We start from the raw sequence: 17935 nt of genomic DNA, 5'->3' as shown, positions 1-17935 counted from the left end.
CCTTGTCCTTGAATTAATCCTAGAAACTTATCTAAGAAATACATTTCATAATTGGTATGTCACATGTACTTGATAGATCTGTTTACAACTTTTAATAGGTTGCAAATGTCCTATTATCTGGAATAAATAAAGCAGAGCTCCCAATGGATAAACAGAGTTTCACAGTCAGTGTAAACTGTGAATAAACCTCATGGGATATGTGAAAGGTGATGATGACACCATTCCTTTTGAGAACATAAGAAAGCTCAAGGGTTTGGCATATTCACTTGTTGCAGGTTTTTCTGGACTATCACATCCTTGTGAGATATTTAACAATGAATTTGCTTTACTAGGGAGAAACCATTCTGAAATAGAACTCTGAAAGAACATTTCTAAAAATTTGCTACATGATTGTTCAAGGAAATACATACAGTAGCACTGAATAAAATTCTGCAAAATAGAATTTTGTTCATGAAATGTGTTCATGAATATATGAGAATGGTTATCTATTTGGTGACAGGAAATATCTGTTGAGTAGAATTAAATAATTTACCTGAAATCTACTTTGACTTCAGATTTTTAAAAAAATCTAGCTTTTCCAGTTTTTAAAGAATAATCCAGTACAATTTCCACCTTATTGGTGGTATATTTTCAACTTCCGTTTTGAAAAACGGAGTTTCAATCCTTGAAGTTTAATGCCTATGCAATAATGTTTACTTCTCAAACTCAAAAATGCATGGACTAAATGGATCCTGTTCCTTATGGTAATTTTTAGCATTTTATTTTCTTTAGCTAACTTTGGTAAGGAACAGAATGACAGAAAATTTTTTAGAATAAAAGGGACATTAAAATGTAGTTAATTCTTCCCTCAGGAATAAGAAGTTACATGATTCAAGAGTTTACATAGTATTCAAGAGATCTATAGGGTACCATTTTACACAATTAAGATATATATTACAAAAGTAATTCTTATAGCTCAAAACAAATATATTTAAAAGAATAAAATATATCCTTTATCTTGTCTGGCCATGGCACATCTTGTAGTTAGAAGAGTAAACTGCAACTCAAGTATTCCCTCTCTCTTAGGACAGTGGTTCTCAACTACAGCTGACTTTCGGCAATGTCTGTGGAGAAATTTTTGGTTGTCAAAGCTGATGTGCTATTTCATCTAATGAGTAGAAGTCAGAGATGCTGCTAAGCATCCTGTAACACACATCCCCTCACAACAAAGACTTATCCAACCCCAAATGTCGATAGTACTAAGGCTGAAAATCCCTGTCCTAAAAGATGCACTCTTCTCTTGACCTCACAGATCTTTTAGGACAAAATCTTGGCAGCGAGCATACACATTCTTACCAAGAAGACTGTGAAAAATTAAATATTTAATACATTATTTGATTCACTTGGGAGAACAAACAATACACCACAGATTCCAATGATTGTTGTCAAGTTAAAACAATTATGCCTCTCAACCTGCTGGCTTGGCTACCTGCCAGGTTGGTGGCTCTTACCTGATGAATACCTCCATTTTCCAGACCCATCCCAGACCAAAGCAGCTACCCATTCACAAGAAGAAACTGTTCAAGCATTCCAGATATTAACAATCAGTAACCTGTCAGAAAATGGGGCCCAGGGCTCTCTCTGTCAACCAACAGTTACTTAATTACAGCTGATTTTATGCTGCTCCACTGTCTCTGACTGGGTTAACATGTACAGTGAATCCATGTTGAACTTGGACTTCTATTCAGAAACATTCAGATCAAAATTCCAGTTACATGCTGTCAGATTCAAAATGTGAAATTTCAGCCAGATCAGTACTCTAACTTTTCGATTAGATATTAAAGAATTGTAAGAAATTTAGCAGAAGACTAAAAGTCTAGTTAGAATACAAAGGACAATTGCAATGAATTAACATGTATTGCCAGATAATGCATTTTTAATGTATAATTCAGAAAGTTATTGAGATGTTTACATCACTGTACACAATTTCCTATAATTATTTAGAAGCAAAAGTTAAGTTTAACAAATAAACTGGGGGGAAGAAGAGCATTATTTTAAGATATGACCACTGGCAAACACATTTCAGTTTTTCTAAATCTCACTGAATAAGTATATATATAACCTACAATACATATGATGCAAATGTTGCACAGTGCAGATGAAAGAATACTTTTATTAGATAAAAATGTTTATCTTTTAAATTTTCCCCCTGGATTTATTTCTATAGTGTTGTCACATGAACTGATTTTCTGACTTAATTCAGCAAATTCAAATCTGAAGAATTTTAGGGCACTTTTAAGTAGTAGCAGCTTAAAAATACCTGAAATATCAACTATTCAGCAAGCATTATCTCAGATTGTTCCCTCTCCAGTTAAGCAGAGCTATTTGCTAAACAGGCAGTCAGTAATAGCTCATACTTTGAAACTTAAATTCACAAACCTGCAGATCCACCCGCATAACCCCAAAAAAGTGCAACATTATTTCATTTCTTTGGAGTTTTTGTAAAGTTGTTACATCCCTTCTTCAAAGAGCACCCTGGAAAGGCAGTTCACTGCTGGCCTGGTCAGAGTGCCCTAATCAGATTAGTAAAGCACTTGAACCTTCTGCACTGCCAGTTCTCCACTCAAAAAGCCATCCTGAAAAGGGTTCAGCAGAATTGTAAGGATGGTTATTAACACTACGGTGTTATCAAGTGGCATACTATTTTCTCTGAAGAATCCATAGTATAAGATATAACTATGTAATTGGTATATTTGATACTGACCACATCCTTGTAACAATAATTTGTAAGTATCATTGTTTCTGGGAAGGTATAAGGAAGGTTAGTTTATGACTGCCTTTCACCAGTGAACATCCTTCACAGAGAAAAACAAATTGCAATCTTACTAATGCTGGTGCATTTACTCGCTAATCACTTGTTTGTTTTAAATGAGACATACTGATAATACTAAAGTAATCAGGCTTTATTATAAATTAAAACATTATTCAATTCATATTATGACCCCAGTTAAATGTGTGCAAACATGATTATTAGTATAATTCCCTCTGTCATGTGCCAGGCATTGGGCTAAGTGCTTTACCTATGTCACTGTATTTAATTCTCATACCAAATATTTATTTAACATATATTTGCCTAACAAATATATTAATGGATTTGCTATTTCGCTGTTCTTCTCTGCAACCATAAACTAACTAGCAAATGCATTAAGCATGTTTTAATATAGATATCTGAACATTACAAAAAAAAGACATTTAATGTTATTTCCTAACTTAAACTTTGTTAATTTTTCTAGTATGCTTGCTTGAAAGTTTCATTTTTGTTTTGCAATTTTTTATACTGAATTTTCAAAGTTTCGGTAATGCATTGTTATCATGTTGTAATGTTGCAAATACCATAGGGGCTCTAATTTATTTAAGACATTATGTGAAACAATGTTTGTTTTGCATATATGATTTATATGGGGAGCATATATAATAAGTAATATATAATCAGTTTCTGTTGGAATTTACAAAATACCAATTTTAAGTCAGATTTTTCCAGACTTTGCCCTTTGTGTGTTTGTGTGGTGTGCTGTATACGGTAAAAGTTAAACTTTCAAGCAGTAAAAAATAAAGCTTATTTTTTCAAAAATTAACAGCACACAACATGCATGAAACCATGTTTCTGGGTAGGCACAATCCTGTACAAGACCTAAAAACAGTCTCTTCAAACAATTATTTTGAATGTAAATATAAAATGCAAAGCTAATGGGAGTTATCAACAAATTTACATTATAATGTCCTTATTCTAAGAAGATAGTATATGACTTGCATAAAATAAGAAACACTGTTTTAAACTCTGCTTCTAGACTCACTTTCTTACTGGGTAAATCAAATGACTACTTGCTCTACTCTTAACTTCAATTAGTCCTTCAATCCAGTTTTACCAAAGTAATAAACATTTAAATAAAGAAAACTCACTTCTAACCCACAAAGATGAAAGGTTATCAACAAATATTGGCCTGGTCCCTACAATTCAAGGCCCATTCTCAAGCTGCTTGAGGAAGCTCAGGGTGACTGACGTGGACACATTTTACCAGAAACCCTTTGAAATGCAGTAGCCTGATCTCAACTACTTGTTGGATAAATTGGAAAGTCAAGTCCTAAAAAATAATTTAAGAATTCTTGGTGTTCCTGGAAGTGTGATGAATGATGACTTCAAAGCTTTCAGCAACCATCTACCAACAAATGCTTGGAAGATGAGATGACCACAGACAGAGGTGAGTTGGCATGAGCAACAAAGAAGCCCCTAAGACTCTAAATACAGCAACTTTGAATTTCTCTACCCTAGGCTACTTCAAATTCATGAAATGCACAGAGAATTCAACATGAATTATGTATATTTAGGTGGCTATGTGCATGTACCTTAAGGACAGCTGCCACTGTAAAGTACGGATGGTCAAGGCTAACCTTCGGGAGCACAGAGAAAGGCACCTGGCTAACAGAAGCCCTGAGCTCAGACAGAGCTCTTCATAACCGCTGCTTATGCACCGAAGGCGATGATGAGAGCCTGGAATCAACAGAACTTCTAAAAGACATCTCTCTGGATGGACCAAAGAAATATACCAAATGTCTCCAAGATGTGAGCCACAAGATGCAGCCTATCTTTAGTTCGTTTTCTTTCGTTCTTTTTTTTTTTTTAAAGTAATTTCTTGTTAGATTACCTTTGTATCAGGTAGTATATAGCAAAATAATAATAACTGTATTAAGTCATACTTAGGAAAAAACCCCAAATATTTTATATTTTTTAATTTGGGTTATAGGTCTTTAATTTATCTTCTAAGATCATATAATAGAAAATGATCTTTTTACATTTTTATTAGTGGTTTAGAAATGATAATAGAAATGCCAGTTATTTAATAGTTTAATATGCAAATTTTAGGGAGTGAACACACAAATTCACTTACTTTCAACTACTTATTTTTTCATCTTATAAAATGGGAATAATTATGTTTATAAGATTGTTGGAACCTTGCAGATAATATATTTTAAACTATTCACTATATGCTGAAGAAGGACAGAGATTTTAAATGAATCAACCAAGAGTTGGTTGGTGGTATGTCTTCAATTAGGGTTTCTTCATGGACACTGGAATCTGACAAGCCTTGGCTAAAATCCTGGCCCTGCCACTTACTAGCTATGCAACTTGGGCATATTATTTAACCTCTGAATTTCTGAGTCTTCATCTCTGAAGTTCAAATAATATTACCTACTTTTTAGGATGGTTGTGAGGATTTATGAGCAAAAAGTGCCAAGTGTAGTAAATGCCCTCAGAGTACTGTATTTGCCCCCAAATGCTGTCTTCTGATTCTTGGCTTGGTGCATTACAAGTTTAATAAAGTCCATGAAAACAGGAAACTCTCCTATAAATCTGTGCAGTCCTCAAGTCAGCCCAGTGTCATATTCTGAAGATGTTAAATTCATAGATCCAGTCTCTGAAACTTTATGAGAAAATGACAACCCAAATTGAGTGCACAAAGGCTATTTCCTGGTCCTCAGCAATACTCTCATCAAGCCCCTGGCTGCCCCTGCTGTCCGCTATACATACCCCACCTCTCTACCCCATTATATGCTGCAGACTTTATAACTGGGCTTGTGCCCTGTTTCCTACTTATGACTTTGGACTCTGGGGGCAGGTAAGCTATTGTGAACCTCTGCCTGTTTTTCTTGTGTTTGGGAACTCCTTCCTTCATTCATTCTTTTACTCATGAAGCAATTTTTTTCTCTCTGCTCCATGCCAGGCACAATACTTGATGCTTCTGGATTTGATTATAGACTTTTCTAGCCCCTTCCCTTTTTCATGTTTCTCCAGCTACAGTTTGGGGGCCAAACTGGTTGGCTCTAGAGAACTAAGATGCTTCACCTACATGACCATAAACACTATCACTGCTCAGATAAGCCTGCTACTCACTCCTGATATTATGGATCTATTCACAGTGTTATCTCCTTTGGTATCATCACTACTGGCTGGCTGCATCCAAGTTTATGCCATGCTTTCAAACACTATTATCTGTGCTATTGGCCATCCTCTTTCAGTGGCAACCATTTTCCAAATTAGTCACCTGGCTGCTTCCAGCCCTGTTACAATCCTTATTTGTTTTGTAGACCCAGCATTAAAGTTCCAGGAAGCAGTTATGAACATCTCAGTTACTTCTGAATCTCCTTATCATTACCCTCATCAAAACTGGGCTAACTACAAAAAGGATCGAAAAGTCTCAGGTGGGGTTTTGAAGGCAAATTTCCTGTATTAAAGCCTTCTCTACAGTCATTAAAATCCCAAACTCTTTAAAACTGAATAACTAAAATGACTTCCATACATATTACAAAAATATCAGTCTGAACAAAATATATTTTTAGACTATGATTTCAGGATGCCTTTAGCAGAAAGGTAATTCCACATTCAACTCTAGTTTTATCAGGGAAAATTAACATAAAACCTGAATGTGCACACAACCAGTACCAATAAATGCTTTGTCTAAGCAGAGAATTTTCCCACAAAAACACCAGAAAATTGGACTTTTCTGATGGTTCCAGAAACTTATTTCGTGACTTAATAAATAACATATATTTGCTACTTATTTCAAAGACAGGAGCATAAACATTGTTTACAGTTTATCCCAGGATTATACATATGATGTCCCTTGAATGGCCTTGAGAGTAAAGTCCCAGGACTCACTCCAGAGATGGGCCAAGACTGCACAATGAGGAGCTCTCTGTTCTCTGCAGCCTGGGAACGACACATGCAGGCATAAGAGGTGCAGCTCCCAGGTCACCGAGCGAGTAGAGCCTGGTGGTAAGCAGCCTTTATATGTTTAAGTGGAACCAAGTATCTCACATCAAGGAGAGATCTTACATCAACTAAAGTAGTAGCTGCCCCAAGGACTTATCAGATCTTTAAAACTACGTGTAAGGGCCAAGGGTAAAAGAGACCTCTTGTCTTACATTTTCTGTTAGAAATATGATTATAACTAAATTTTTTTAAAAAACTAAATGGAAATCTTCAATGCTATCCTAATAGAGACATGTGGAATTAGCAGATGTCACAAAATAAATTTAAGATATCATATAGTTAACTGAGCCTGCAATAATGGAAAAAAATATCAGGTTAAAACAGACACAGAATTATAATATTCTCTCACCTCAACTGTACAGTACTGATAATTGGTATCACTGCCGATGTGATATGGAGATCCCTCCCACCTCGAAATGCAATCCCCCCCTCTTTTTTGGAATGATTGGTGCATTAAGTTCTAAGAGAGAATAATAATTACATTGAGTTCAGGTGTTAAAATGTATTAGGAAAAAAATTAGTTAGCATACATGCTACAGTTAGCATTTCAGAAGAATGTGGGTCATTCCCATGACCTCATAATATTGCACATAAGTGACATAGATTACTGACAGATATAGTCTGATCATTACAAATTTCAACATGCACTTAAACACAGAATTACTATATCACAATTAACATCAAAACACCTTTCATAAACTAAAAATTATTATATTAATCTCTTACACATTTTAATGGATAAAGGTGAGTAAAGATTACTGAAGTCATTTATCACATACACCTCCTCCCAAAAACCAAATAAATATATGTGATTAGAGTAAGAAATCATCCACATACCCTGATGAGAGAACATTAAATCTGTATGACCATCTATAATTTATAAAGTTTAGTTTTTTCTCCCCTCTCCTGATTAGTTCTCCTTTGATGAGATTTCTAAATCTATGATTCACTGCTGTCATAAAATTCCTAGCATTTGTAACTATGAAATAATTTCAATTAAAGTTTAAAGAGAATAACAAAGCCTCCTTTGTAAGGAAGAGAACTTACACAAATTCTTTTCAAGGAAGATGGAAAGGCATATTATTCCTCAGAATTAAAGATAATACAATATCAATTTTAAAAATTATTATTACCATTTAAAGGTGGTCTGAAAATATACATTGACTATATTGATGAGTGTCATGCTCCTTTTAACACCTGCAAGTCATACGATTTAATCTCAAGAGAAATTTAGGGAAAAACATGCTATAATGTAAATTTCCACATAATTTAGTGAGAAGATGAGTAACTTCACAATGTGAAAACTACTTCAAGGTTTGACTTAAAAGTTTGCTAGAAAACACCAGGCAACTGATACTATTACCTGTGTTCACTTTATCTAATACAATATTACTTTAACACTGAAACTGAGCACTTGGAATCAGAAACTTAATGAGGACTGAAAATCTGCTTACCACGGGTTGCAGTGGGGCACCAGGCATCATGGCATTAGCTAGTTGCATTTGCTGGGCCAACATGGCCATGTTCTTCTGCTGAATCAAGTTATTGCGCCCATTTATCTCCAGCTGTGTTTTTAAGTGTGGGGGTGGATGAAGATATTTGCAGTTCTCCCTGGAGCAACGACCCTAAAAAACAAAAGCAGAAAGTAGAACCTTAGAAAAGAATATAAATTGGCAAATCTTAAAAAATAAAGGTAATGTAAGCCTACCACTTGAATCTACTATGGGTTTTTCACACAATGTATTGCCCATATCATTTTATAGTACATTCAGAAGAAGTAATGAACTTATCCAAATGCATTATCAAAATGCGGCATTAAGACATTTCAAAACATCTTAAAGCTTGAAGAAGTTACTTTATTTTAACATTAGAATTAATTTTTCTAGGTTCAAGTTTTAAAATCTACAAACTGCCAGGGTATATTAAAACATAGAATAACAAATAAAGGATAATAGGCTCCTTACATACTATCTGCTGGTTAACTTTAATGACCATAAAAGAATCATGAAGTTTTACCATCTATTTTTACTTGTATTGAGTTCTAAGGAAATATACTTAGAGGACTCAAAGCACACTGTATCTTCCAGTAAAACACCTTTATAAGTATCTCATAACAAATAAAATTAAACTATTAAGCTTTATAAGCCTATGTATTAAGAAATTTACAAATGAAAAGAAGAAAATTCCCACGTTCCCAATGTATACAGAGATTAGTAAGTATAGCGAAACTGGAAAAATGTAGCCTTTAACCTTTCAAAGATAAATCTAGTCTCCATTGCCATTCTGTACATCTATAAATTCTATAAATCTCCATTTGTAGTCTATAAAGTAATATAAATAGGCATATTTATCCTACAAAAATGTTTACAATGCAAAATAGGGAAACAAAATTAATTACTATGAAGTAAGAAATGTGAATATACCTTTCTTTGGGATTATTTTTTTCATCAAAAATATATATTAACGTCTGTAGTATGCAATATCATGTGAGGGATTGTGCCCATAGTATTTTAATACATTGTCAAGTCATATTGATAGTGACAGATCTAATCAATCACTACCTTGACAACTTCTATCACCAATAAATCTGATTAGAACTGTTTGTGAGAGTAAAAGAAACCCTCTTTCTTTTTTTTTGGACCACCTTCTCGAGCTTCCATTCATTTTTCTAAGAAAAATTTATTATAATTTGAGTTTATTTGGTAAATTGACTGAGAAAACTAATGCTTATGTTTGTGATAAAATGTCACAATTCTAACTTAAATGATCTATTTCTGGCTTGTTTTGAATAAAATTTTTAGCAATCAGTTTTCACACAGGGCTAACAGAGGATACTGCTTGCTATTAATGCGTTTCAAATACTACTTTAAATCAGGAGGCAGTAGAGGACAATAGTTGATAGCAAGCACCCTACTACCTGGGTTGAAGGTCTAGCTCTCTCACTCATCAGCTGCATGAATTGCATAAAGACTTCTTTTAAGTCTCTGACTTCTTATCCATTTCAAAACTGCTATATAACCTACACCATGTGAAGATGAAAGAAGATAATATATATAAAGATAATTCTTGCCCTTGGCACTGCATGGCAGTCTCTGAGCAAGGTAAAAGTCAAGGGCTGCTCTTATCACCACCATCACCACATTTTAAATTGTACATCCAACAAAGGAAAAACCAAATATTGGCATGAAGGTCATTTTTAAAAATATCTGTTTGTTATAGCTATTGATATGTCCACAAATAAAGTAACTTTCACATATCTGACTTACTCCATATGAAATCACCGTACTTCATATTTAATGAGATCATGGGCATGTCATTATCTTAAAAGAACCCGGATGCAAAGCCATTTTTACAAAAACAACACTTAGAGGCACAAGATATATACCACAGAGAAAAACTGAACAACATAAAGAAGCTCATGGATGACACATGGTCTGATTTCAGGAATATTCAATTAGGGTCTCTTGAAGAAAATCAGCTTTTACAGTACAAAGAACAACTGGGCTGTAAGAGGAATTCTGGTGCTCAACAGCTCCACGCCATATTTCTTACTAAGATTGGATTTACTTAAATGCAAATAAGCAAGGTTATATCTACCCTGAGTATTCAGTTACTGTCAATTCACTCAGATCAGTTTCTATAGTTTCATAAACAGCACAGAGACAGTTCTGGGCTTTGAACCGGCCCTGCTGACACTTAACACTGGTCTCCCTAAGCACTTCTTTCTAGTGCCTCCCTTGAACACAAACCACACAGTCTCCTACCTATAAGATGCAGCCCCAATTGAAATAAAAGAGAGAAATCATATGTGCTCATCACATATTCTGTCTCAGTGCATCTCAAAACTTCCAATAGAAGCTCAGACCTTTGGTTTTCATTTTCTATTTACTTTACCTACTCAGGAAAAAGGCTATTCTACTCATTTCATACATATGCTACCTCTCTATGCTCAGCTTGATTTGACTGCATTGGAAATTCACTTTCAAAGAGCTAATGTTCCTAAGAATCAACTAAAGATACTTTGTGAAAACCATAGACTACCAAGCCTCCTCCACAAAAGTCAGTGGAACACAGGTCTGGCGGCCCAGGGGTGCACATTTTAACAGAATGCCAGGTTATTCTGTGATAGCAGCAAACACTACAAAACACGATTCTGCAAAGCCACATGAAGTTTTCATTGACACAGGTAGAAAAAATAAGAGAGGAGTCTGCAATTGACATTAGGTAAACTCAGCTTCTTACAAAGTTCAAACTTGTTTAATGCTGACAGTGCTGTGGAATTAACTGTGGTTTGACAAATAAAAAGGTCAAGAATTAGTTAGAATAAACATCCTCTTCTAGAAGACTGCCTAAAGCTCCGGAGAAGAACTATCAGCGGCATACTTTCTGTTGAGAGTTAAGGTATGACAGTACCTCTCTGAGTTCCCAGTACCATACCTCAATAGCATTTACAGAATGAATGAGTGAATGCTTCTTACCAAAACTTTAAAGATGAATTCTGCTTTAACTCTATTCTATAGACAAAGAACATAATAGAATAAAATGTAAATTAAATACCAAACTTTGATTCTGATTTGTACTAACCTAATGATGCTTTTATTCAGAGGCCAGTAATTTGAACACAGGATAAATCTTGGGCAATAAAGGGAGAAAAGGTTAACAAAAGGCTTGTAAGTTTCACAAGGGAGGAAAGATTTGTGTAGAGATTCAATGTATTTGACATCCTGAAATCTATACAGTTGCAATACTTTCTAAAAATCTAAAAGCAGATATTCAGTCAGTATCTTGCCCTCACATATACAGGATTTTTGTGAAGGAAGTACTATTCTAAATCATGCAAAATTTCACCTCAAAATGCATTAAATTGGGTTGTTTGGATTAACGCAGAGGTATAAATAAAAAATTTTTACTCAGTTTTGTTACATGTAGTTCCACCTATGATCATATAATTATACATTTTATCAAACATAGTTTGGTTCAAATAACAGCTTTGTTACTTGCTCTGTGACCCAGCAGAAGTTAAATTCTTGGAGTGGGCAGTTTCCCTGTAGAATAGTAACAATGCAATTGTTCTCACTGGTGATCATGAGGCTTGAACAAGAGAGTGATCCAACCTCGTACAGGGATTCTGATGTAACAGTTTATTGATAGGTATTATTTTTCTCTCTTTCCTTAAACCTTCAAGCTAATAACAAGCAGCAGATGCTTAATTTAGGACCATACCTATTAAAAAGTACTAAAAATTATACAAGTAGCAAAACACAGTCACAACGCATGTCAATCATCAGTAATACAAGTTTGGCCCTTAATCATCATTCTGTATTTGCCACTAAGGAAAAAAATGACATTTCAGTACATTTCTGCAGTGTTAGATTTCTGTGGTTTGCTTTTGTTGACTGCACTGAAATCTCATTTTCAGTGAGCTGCCCAGCTAACCAGCAGGCCATTCTATATAACCTATGCCATAAATGCCTAGACTCCATCCAGGGTGTCTTTTTATAGGTAACTCAACACAGATTCCAAAGACATCACTTTAATGTATATACTGTGTCTTTTAAGGGAATGGAAGAAGTTCACTACAATATTGATCCAGACTGAGTCCATTTTTCTCCAATAATTTTCCCACATCTTTAAAGTAACCTGTCCAAGAAAGTAAAAAATTTCCCCTTGTAGTTTTAAAAGCCCGTATGAAACCAATAATGGTCATTCAAGAGATAAATTCATCAAGTCCTCAATTTCTGAAGTTACAAACTGTTCAACTGTGAATTTAAGGATTTTCTCATTAGCCTTTGAAATTCATACAGTTTGTGATTTTTTATAACAAGGGAAGACTATGTTGAGATTGTTTGAACCTCAAAATAAGTGTCTAATTCTTAAAACATTATAGTTTAATGAAGGAGACACTTAAATAATTACATAGTATGAGTGTATGGTACACATCTAAAACTGATGGCTATAGATGTATATATAGTGAAATATAAATTGTACAATAAAGATAAAACTGAATGAAACCAGATGGAAATTTATAGAGATATGAGAAAACTGTTTAACTATTTTTAATATTTACTTTAAGAACTAATAAAAAATAAAACATCTTACTTAGAAGTTGATCAAGCTTAATAAAACACAAAGAGTTTTATTTGAAATAAAACACAAAAAACTTAATAAAACACAAAAAGTTGGTCAAGCTTAATAAAACACAAAAAGTTTTATTTATCTAGAAAAACAAATTTCCACTTTAGTTAATTTCCTCCACCTACAATAAAAGGAATAATGTGATTTACAAGGTCAGAATAAAAAAGGCATCTCTGCCAAATGGTAACTATATGGTAGGATTCAAGATTTACTGAGGCTTATTTTAGGTAGACTCTGGAAATAAAGAGCCAATGAAAAAATTTTAGGGGTACCACCTTGTACTCAAGTTGTTTCCAACTTTCATCGGAAATACTGGTTTTCTGTTAAGACTGTTCAAATTGCAACCATTTGAATTGTTAAAACAAAACGAATATTTCCTTTGGGACAGATGAGATATGCAAGTACTTTGAAGCACTTTCTGGAGGTATTCATTGCTCAGATATTGGCCAGAACTCTGGCAAAGGAATCCTATTGAAAATTCTTAATGGTGTTGATTTGTTTGTTTTCTCAACTAAGATGATGCAATAATCTTAAATTTGCTGGAAGGGGGGGAAAAACATTGGCTATCAGGAAGTACTGTTTCACACATTTCCAAAGATGTTTTTATGGTTCTACTATGCTTTTTACTGACCAATTCTAATGCTAGGATGAATAAATTTAACATACATATACTATTTATTTTAAAATTACAAGTATCTAGTTGTAGGAAATTCACAGCTGTTTAAAAGGTGATCAACTTTAAGAAAAAAATATGCTCTCTCTCTATATATGCAAATATGCATACACATATATACTCAGTGTTTTGTTTTCATTTAGGTAGATACGAGTTTGGTTAGCTCCAGGAATTACTGTGTATTGCCTTTTGCAAATGCTGAAAGTAAGTTCATTGTATCTAAAAGGATACTCAAATGCTTCCTTACATACTTAAAATCTTAAAAGTTTCCTTTCAATTCACTTGTTTCCATAAAGCACTTGAGTCAGCTTACAAGAATATATGCATCCTAAAAAGAAGTTCAAAGTTTTCAACCGGAGCACTGCTGATATCTGGGGCCAGGTGAGTCTTTGTTGTACAGGCTGTGGTATGCATCGCAGAGTGTTCAGCAGTGCGCCTGGCCTCCTAGCTGCCTGTAGCACTCCTGGCAATTATGACAATCAAAATTTTCTCAATATTGCCAAGTATCAGTGGGGGGTTAGCAGGAGGCAAAATCATCTCCAGCTGATGGTCAACCACTGCTTTGTATCTAGTGGAATTTAATGGGGGCTGTATTAGTCTGCTTGGGCTGTCATAACAAATGCCATAGCCTGAGTGGTATAAACAACAAAAATTTATTTTCTCACAGTTCTGGAAGCTAAAAGGCCAAGATTAAAGTTCTAGACAATCTGGTTTCCAGTAAGAGCTCTCTTTCTGGCTTTCAGACAGCCACCTTCTTGCTATGTCCTCACATGGCCTTTCCTTGGAGTGAGCACACACAGAGAGAGCAAGCTCTCTGGTGTCTCTAATAAGGACACTTGTCCTATCAGATCAGAGTTCCATGTTTATGACCTTAACTTAAATAGTTTAACCTTAATTATTTCGATAAAGGTACCATCTCCAAATATAGCCACACTGGAGATAAAGCATGAACATATGCATTAGGGGGAAACAATCAGCCAATAAAAGGGGCACACATAATTAAACAATAACATGAAGAAAGGAGTCAATTCTCCTCTTATTCTGCTAGGCAATTAGTATTAGTCCTCTAAAATTATCATGAACTCAATAATGCAATACTGATATTTAAAGCATAACTTTCTAGGTATAAATTGCTATTTCTTCATTCAATCAATATAAGGCCAATGCTTGGAACCCCAGTCAACCCAAGAGCTAGGAGAGTTTTCTCTTATCAGTGACAGAAAGAAGAAACAGAGATTTATTCATGTATTGTCACTGAAATAGTCCCAATTTGTTTAAACTATTTTACCACAGATATAAAATCTTTTCAAATGAAATACAATATAGGGCAAATTTAGATTTTATCCTTTTCTGATCCCACAAAAAGTTCATATTCACATATACACTGTGGCTTAACAATTATTGAGACTTTCACTAAAATAAAGAAAAACACAAACATACAAACACACATATATACACCATCTTTTGAGTTCAGAACGTAACAGACTGTTTCATGTCATTAAACATTCTGTCATCAAGTCTAATCTTTTCTCAAAAGAGATTTCAGGGTAGACTTTTCTAGCTATTTAAAGTGCCCTCTCCAGTATTCAATGGCTGTTACAGACACTATTTTATAGAATATTCCTAAATTTGATGATGAAGATTCTTGGACATTAAAACAAATAATGACATTTACCATACCCCAAAATATCCTCAATGCTGACGCAAACTCAACGTGCACTAACTCAAACATCAGGATACTATGACTTTTTTCCCAGAGAACTTAGGAGCTTTAATTGCACAACTCCCATTAATCATCCTGAAAATGGCATAACTGAAACTCTACACATCTATATAAGTATTACATAATGCCTGAGAGTCGGGTTAGCTACTGCTAAGGAGGTGGAGAAAGGGAAAAGGGCAGCAACTCACACACACTCTTGTTACAAAAATACTCCTTTCTCCAGCAGCTTTTGTCTGTGAGAGATTGGATATATACACAACTATGTCAGCAGCAATTATATCAGCACACAATTTTAGCTGATAGTCATCTGAGAAGAGCTTAGCTTCCTCACTGAGAGCCCACAAGGATCTTATGTTTAGAGTCGCTTATAATGGGATGCTGGAAGAAGACACGGTCTCACTTTTTCCTTATACCTATGGCCTCTTCTATCCCGCAGAATCCCACAGAAGTGTGTAGCCATCTATGAAGTGCTATGGAAGGTTTAATTGGCACCTTTTCTCTGTCCCTGTTCCAGTGTTCCTGAGCTCCAAAGATGGGTCTGGCCAGCATCCCTGAGCCAAACCAGTGTCTCCATGACCTTGTGAAAGCCCAGTGACATTTGGTAGGTGCCAGGATCATTAAACAGTCCAACATTTACTGGCTGCTTTTTTATAGCAACATAAAATTGGAAATGCCAGATCACTATGTTTCTATTATTTTTTTCAGTTGCTTCATTTTTGGTAAGCAACTGTCAGACTTCTAAACTGTGTGTAGCAGAAACATTTCTGAAGTTTTATGGCATCCAAATCAAACACACTTCAATCTTGGCTAATAATTAAAAGTCCTAACATTTACATAATAAAATGTAGTGCTCTATTTGTAGCACATGCCTTTCAATTGAGAAATACAAAATCTTTTAAAAATAGTAGCCAATTCATCATCGTACCACTGTTAGGTAGATTACAACATGACTGTCTCTATTACATTCCCAGGGATTTCCTGAGGATAAAAAGGAGATAAACTTCTTAAGTTAAATGCATGTAATTTTTTTCCCTTCCTGATCTTTTAGAACACTTGTTTAAGCAGCTCTTTACAGACCTATTCTAGCTCTGATGCATTGAAAAGCAAAAGGTCTCTTTTAAATACCCCTCCAAAGGGTGGGGTGTGGTTCTTGCCCAAGGACACATAACTGAACCCAGGCAATCTAGCTACAGAGTTGACAATTCCTCACCATTATGCTAAAGGTATGCATTCATACTGATGATCACTTGATCATCTTTAAGTATGTATGGTTTTCTAATCATTGCCCATACTAAAACATTAGTAACTCTTAACCAGAATAGGTCAGAACAAATGGGTGCTTCCACCCTCTTTGAGTTCTGCAAAGGAAGAGATGTTTCAAAATACAAACAAAAGATTTTGGAGATTAATCCAATGTAACATTTCCAAAGTGTAATGGTAAGAATTAAATTTTCTTATAAATTTCAGTTTATCTGTCATTCACATTTTTTCCCAGTACTGTAATATAGGATCAAAGAAAAGAAAATTATTGATCAAATCAAATTAAAATTTTGCTTCATATTATCTATTTCAACAAGAGACCCAAGAAAGCAAGAGATTCTTGGATTATCTATGGATCCCGCTGATCTGGGCTCTATGATTGGCTATATCACAGATAAGGAAAAGGCGATTTTATGGAGAAAAAATTAACACATATAGGAAGAATATAAAGTTAAATAGTAATATAGAGAGGATGGTAGGTTTCTATGGGATAAGTCTTTCATTCAGCAATACAAAAGAAATTAAAGGAAATCAAAGAGGTAAAACATTTTGGAGAAGTCAGCTTGAGAATAGTAACACCATGACCTTGTACTTACATGAAGCATGTGCTATTTTGTACCTTATAGACTGTAAAAATATCTATAAATATAGAAAAATAAACCTTGTTTTTACATAATTAAAATGATAACATTTATTGTTAAGATAAACTTTGAAGTATAATATTTTCACAGTTTTCAAAGTCCCATTTCAATATTTCTATTGTAAATCTTCCAAATTTTACTGCGTAAAAGTCCACTAGATGGGGTAGTGCATATTATGCATATGATTAGAATCTAAGTGGTTTCTAAACTCTTAACAGATGTCCAACATTTTGTCTGTCGGTTATATGCTGAAATTACTACATTACACTGAGCTACAATCTTTTAGAGATGTCATTGTCTCTTCCAAATATCAAAGACCGACCCTTTCCCCCAATTTCTTATTTGAGCTCCTCTGTAAACCTCTGGGTTTCCCCTAACTGAAAACAAAAGTTGTTGCTTTCTGATCTCACAGATTTTGCCTCAAGTCCAGCCATTAAATGCTACTGCTTCACATAAACAACGACAAGCACAAAGAAAAGGTGAGATGACAAAGGTCCTCACCATTGCTGACAACTGTCTCCTTCAGACAGATCAACTTTATACTTGAACAGTATGTGCTCAATGACGCTGGCTCTGTTCCGGTGGGGAAAGTACTCCCCTCCCCCCACATCCCCATGACAATTTGCTAAAACTGTGCACAGCCATCCGTGCTCTCTCAGACTTCAGGCTTCAGTGAGGAGAAAGACAATTGGCTT

General features: G+C 34.7%; 1 protein-coding gene across 22 annotated transcripts in view; it reads right to left on the bottom strand.

Annotated features, from left to right (window-relative positions):
• MBNL1 (muscleblind like splicing regulator 1) overlaps nt 1-17935 on the bottom strand; it is a 202393-nt gene that overhangs the window by 44980 nt on the left and 139478 nt on the right. For all 22 annotated transcript variants that reach the window (XR_005028586.2, XR_005028587.2, XM_036904167.2 and 19 more), the window contains one exon: nt 8263-8433. Coding sequence is in view for 20 of the 22 variants with exons in the window: in XM_036904167.2 (XP_036760062.1) it covers nt 8263-8433 (171 nt within the window). In the remaining 2 variants the exon portion in view is untranslated. The remainder of the gene's footprint in view (nt 1-8262; nt 8434-17935) is intronic.

The sequence above is a fragment of the Manis pentadactyla genome, chromosome 1 (assembly GCF_030020395.1).
Source record: "Manis pentadactyla isolate mManPen7 chromosome 1, mManPen7.hap1, whole genome shotgun sequence".
Classification (NCBI taxonomy): domain Eukaryota; kingdom Metazoa; phylum Chordata; class Mammalia; order Pholidota; family Manidae; genus Manis; species Manis pentadactyla.
This window is presented reverse-complemented; position numbering and strand designations above follow the sequence as displayed.